The 5,495-nt window shown below is 34.3% G+C and overlaps 1 protein-coding gene across 1 annotated transcript; it reads left to right on the top strand.

Moving 5' to 3' along the window:
• The first annotated feature begins 409 nt into the window (after positions 1-409).
• Positions 410-1,954, top strand: LOC133792094 (uncharacterized). The gene is made up of 2 exons (XM_062230002.1): positions 410-728; positions 1,209-1,954. The coding sequence occupies exons 1-2, from the start codon at positions 410-412 to the stop codon at positions 1,952-1,954; spliced, it is 1,065 nt and encodes a 354-aa protein (XP_062085986.1).
• The last annotated feature ends 3,541 nt before the right edge of the window (positions 1,955-5,495 follow it).

Genomic DNA, 5,495 nt, shown 5'->3' with positions numbered 1-5,495 from the left:
CAATATGTATTAATCAAGGTTAACTACTTTCTCTAATTGTAATTCTTTCAAATAAGATAAAGTTTAGGAGCTTGGTTATTGCAAGTCCACGTAATAACCATTGGGTCAAAATCATAGAATATACTCAACTTTGCCAACGTTTTTTATTTTTATTTTTATTTTTATCTGAGCTGTTTAGTTTAGAAGAGGGAATCAATTAATGCCAATTCTTAAGCCGAACTCCAAGGCCAAGGCCTAGCTAGTATGGTATGTACACTTGATTATTTATAATAAGTGCACTTGGGCAATATAAATACACACATCTCCTATAGTTCTAACACTCACCATCTCAAATATATACATTACTTCTCAAATATAAAAATTCAGTATCAAATATAAAAGAGAGAAGAGAAACAAATAATTGTTAGAGATGGCTAAATTAAGAAAGTCATATGTATTGTTGGCTCTCTTTGTTGCGTTAGTCTCAATGGAATTGGCGAGCATTGTTGAGGGCCAAGGTAACAAGGATAAGCAGAAGAAGCCAGCCGACTGGGCAGCGTCGACAAACTACAACGTTTTGACGCCGTTAGCATCGGGAAGGGAACGAGCATTTTGTAAAGCTAGGGGGAAATGTACTTCCAAAACCCTTACTTGCCCCGCCCAATGCCCTGAGAGAAAGCCTAAGAAGAACAAGAAGAACAAGGGTTGCTACATTGATTGCAGCAGCAAGTGTGAAGTCACTTGCAAGTGTAAGCTCCTACTCTAGCCTCCTCTTTAAACCAAAACATCATATCATATATATGCTCCTCTATTGTGTGTGTGTGTGAGTATCTATATATATATAAGTAGATATATCTCGATCGTGCAGGCATTGAAAAAAATATACGTCAAATACATGTGATAACTACGTTATAAATTGTATGTAGATATGGGATGCACAAATTTTTCTTATGGTCGAGCTAAGCTAGCTTAAAAAGAAAAGTCTATCTATTTTCGGTATAGATCTTATTTTTGGGAAGGACTGCAATTATGATCCTATAAATATATATATATATATACATATATATATGTATGTATAAGATATATGTCGTATAGTCTATTATATATTACTTGAATACGTGACTTAAGCTTTCCTTTTGTTGCACTGGCTTAATATGATGTTTCAACAAAGTTTTCTTAAGCAATCGAGAAAAGAAAGCTCACTCTTGCTCTGATTGTAACTTTCGCAGTTAGAAGACCCAACTGTAATGGCTACGGTTCACTCTGCTACGACCCACGTTTCGTCGGCGGTGACGGCGTAATGTTCTACTTCCATGGCGCAAAGGGTGGAAACTTCGCCATCGTCTCTGACGAAAACCTCCAAATAAACGCACACTTCATCGGAACAAGGCCCCAAGGCAGGACCCGAGACTACACATGGGTCCAGGCCCTGTCCGTCATGTTCGACACTCACACCCTAGTCATCGGAGCAATGCGTGTCCCACAGTGGAACGACGACGTAGATGCCCTGACCGCCACCTGGGATGGTGAGTCCATCCCGATCCCCACAGACGGCGAGGCAGAATGGAAGACCGACAGCACTCTAAGCAAACGACAAGTCGTTTTAGAGAGAACCGACGATTATAACAGCGTCAGAGTAACAGTGGCAGGTCTCGTGCAAATGGACATTAGAGTGAAACCCATTGGGAAAGAAGAGAACAGAGTTCACAACTATCAAATCCCAGAAGGCGATTCGTTCGCTCACTTGGAAACTCAGTTTAAATTCTTCCATCTCTCAGATTCCGTTGAAGGGGTTTTGGGTAAGACTTACAGACCTGGGTACGTCAGCCCGGTGAAGATAGGAGTTCCGATGCCGATGATGGGTGGGGAAGATAAGTACCAAACGACATCGTTGCATTCTCCTCTTTGTAATTCTTGCAAGTTTCAGAGGCCATCTAGTTCCGACATCAATAATGGTGAAGTTGCTCAGTACTGATAACAACAAAGATAATTAAAGAAAATAAACTTACTTTATTTGGTTTTGAGAAACATTATCAAAATATATAAATATGTTAAGTTTATATGATATTTTGTATTTTAGCATTGTATCTGAACTATTCGCACGAATAAAGGGCTAAAAATGTGTCTATGTATTCATTATTTCATTGATCTCTATGGTTGGTTAATTTATTACTGCATTATTGTTTTTGATGAAGTAATTTAATTGATTATTTTTAATTACACTACTTAAACTAGATAAGTTGTTTATATGGGAATTGTGATTTCGACATTCTAAATTTTCCGAAATTTCATGAATATTTGTGAAAGTTTCCTACAACTATATATTACACCGATTTATAAAAAATAGAGTTACAACTTATTCATGTATCAAAAAATACAAAATATATCTATAGGTAGTGATAGCAAACTTGTACCCATATATCTTTTCTATATAAAAAATGTGTAGCTAATAGAAATTCTTAGTTTTAACGATTTTTTATTTTTTATTTTCGCTAACTTTAATAGAATATTCTTATATTTAAAGCTAGATTGTAAATATAACTTAAACTTAAATAAAATTAAATAATTAAACAAATTAAAATAGGATATTTTTGAGATATTTTACACTGATAATTATTTAAAAGTAATAAAACTATACATTTTTTAACTTAGATAAAATTTAATTAAACTTACACTTAATATTATATTAAACATATTGTCACGCCCCGAGCCCTAGGCCGTGTCAGATTTATAATATTCATAACTTGGGTGGTCAAATGTCAAACTTTGACCCTCGTTGAAAAATAGTCTTTATAAATGATCATTTAATTTATATTAAATCGTACTATAATTATAAGTTAAAATAATAAACTCCTATAATTATATATAAAAATATTAGTAATAAAAGTATGATCATTTATTAGTATACATAAAACAATAATATTCCCACAGTTATGTAATCACCAAATAGTTAAATTTAATAAGTCACACACACCCAAAATAATACTTAGCATCCACCATTCCTCATCCCTAACTATTTCATAGCTCATTCAGATATACCGATCATTAGATTCGAAGTCGAATACATATATAAAATGCTCAAAAGATAAGACAATGACACGAAATAGAAATAGACTAAACACATTGGCCCCGTCGATAATTCATCTTTTCCACGTTCGCGTCATGAGGCTCCTGGAATGGGAGAGATAGGGGTGAGCTTATAAAGCCCAGTAGGAAAACAACTAATAACATAGGACCCAAAAGTTTAATACAACCCCTGCATGGTTAGCTTTGAAAACAAAACATACATCATCGTGTATAAACCAAAATAGAGAGAAACCACAAATAATCATAAGAGCGTAGCTACAAGTGCACATCACACCGTCCACTAGATCCCTAGTTCCCGTTACCCACCATAGAAAATCCGACATCCTAAACCGGGTAGCCGGACCTGATAACCACCACAAGGGGGAGGCTCAGAACACTTCCTGTATACAGATGCTAGGTCTTTACACCTACAGGTGAGTGGACACCTGATCTACCTATGATGACACAGAGACTAGGTCGTGAAACAACAACGTGCACCAATCATGATCACTATGGCTCTCATCGGTATAACCAAATGCAGGTAAACATGAAAAGAAAGAAACATATTCCCTTTATATTTTAGAAAATTGGGCAGCATAACAGCTACATTTGAATAAACCCAAAAATCATAACCTGCATAAATAAGTGGACAAAAATATATATATATATATATATATATTTGGCACCGAGTGCCCTCAGAACAGATCAGAAAACATGCAGGTTAAGTTTTCAATTTTTCAAACATCTTATAAATATCAAAATTGGAATATGTTGAATGCAATTTAATACGAATAAAATAAGTCCAATATTCTAGTTGAGTCCCTACCTCTTTAGAATTTTATCTGAGCCCAAAGCGACGCTTCTAAGCTTAACGATGATCTTAAAATTATTTAGTCCGATTTTAATATCACGTTTTTCCTACGTGCACCAAATGAGCAAACGATTATCATCATAGCATTCCTTATTCAAAATCGTGTCCAATGACATATAATATGACTATATTTAAAATTTCAAGTTCCGGAACCTCACCCAAGCAGTGCACAATAGCGGTTGGTGGCGGTACCGGAAACGTCAACGAATATATGCATGGAATATATCAAAACGATCCTCTCGATGAGTACATCACGAAAGTACAGCTCCTTCGCCCAAATGACCTCCAGTGTTGCCGGAAAATGCTTCCAAAGGGGCAAAGATACCCAAAATCTCACCGGAGAAAAATGGCGAGTTGACCGGAATGACCTAGTGGGCGACGATCCTCTCACTATGCCGATTCCAACGGTACCACCCACTCACTGAACGGTGGTCGGAGTTCGCCGGAAACTCACTTCAAAGTTTCGATGGCGAAACTTCGGAGTGATCGCACATGCACGTCCTTGCTCCGATGGTCACCAAATTTCGGGGTTGTCGTCGTCGCCGGTCAGGGAAGCTGCAAATCCGGCATGTGTTAGAAATGGTGCTCCGGTGGTGGCTGGTCTGAAGCTTGCCGTGCGCTTCTTTGGAGAGAAAAGAAAGAAAGAGAAAGAAAATAGACAGAGAGTAGTCGGGGAAGAAGGGGGAAAAAAAAAAAGGAAAAAAATGGGACTTTGACCTAGGTGGGTCCCACCTCTATAAAAAATATAAATATTATATATATATATTTTTTTTTTGAGACTTTACACATATAATATATAATCTTTTATTGTCACTGTCAAATTTAAAAATTAGAACAAACATAAACTTAAAAATAATTAATTAATATAAATTGGATATTTTAAAGATATTTTATGATAATTTAAATAATTAAATCGTATTTATTTAAAAATAATAAAGGCATGTATATAATTTTTTTTCTTGTAAATTTGTGTGATAGTTTATTTTTTATCAAGTGATTGAAGCTATTTTTCTTCATCAAATTTACCAAAGGACATTGCAAGATACATTAGAAACTAAAAATGGTTGATGCATATATACTACTGTCTATACTATGACTTTTTATATTATTATTTTTTTCTATTATTAATTTCTTTTTAAATATTATTGTATTTTATATATATGTCATGTAGCCATATAAATATATATTTATATCAAAATTATGTTTAGATATCATATATGTAGAGATTATTGATATAAATATTTATATATACTATAGAACTATAATTCATTTTATTATATATATTTAAAAAATAACATTGAACCATTTTTTATTAAAATTATAGACAATGTTTACAACTTTAAAACTAAGCAAATGTGCATTGCACGTTGCTTCTACCTAGTGTGTATATATATATCACATGATAATGGTAAAACCCAATTTTATTTTTTTTATATATTAAACTATTTTTTTAGTGTGGGGTCCACTCTTTTTTTTCAAACTATATATTTTTTCTCTTTTCTTCTCTACCCCGATTTTTCTTATTCTTCTTCCTTTTTTTTTCTCTATGCGACAACACATGCCAGGGTACCAGGAAGCC

The sequence above is a fragment of the Humulus lupulus genome, chromosome 7, assembly GCF_963169125.1.
Source record: "Humulus lupulus chromosome 7, drHumLupu1.1, whole genome shotgun sequence".
In the NCBI taxonomy this organism is placed as follows: Eukaryota; Viridiplantae; Streptophyta; class Magnoliopsida; order Rosales; family Cannabaceae; genus Humulus; species Humulus lupulus.
Note: the sequence above shows the minus strand (reverse complement) of the source record. Positions and strands in the feature narration are given on the sequence as shown.

Bases quoted from the DNA above. Each gene is read 5' to 3' on its own strand.
- LOC133792094 (XM_062230002.1), top strand. From the start codon at position 410: ATGGCTAAATTAAGAAAGTCATATGTATTGTTGGCTCTCTTTGTTGCG. The intron at 729-1,208 runs GTAAGCTCCTAC...TAACTTTCGCAG, and splicing joins GTGTGAAGTCACTTGCAAGT to TTAGAAGACCCAACTGTAAT.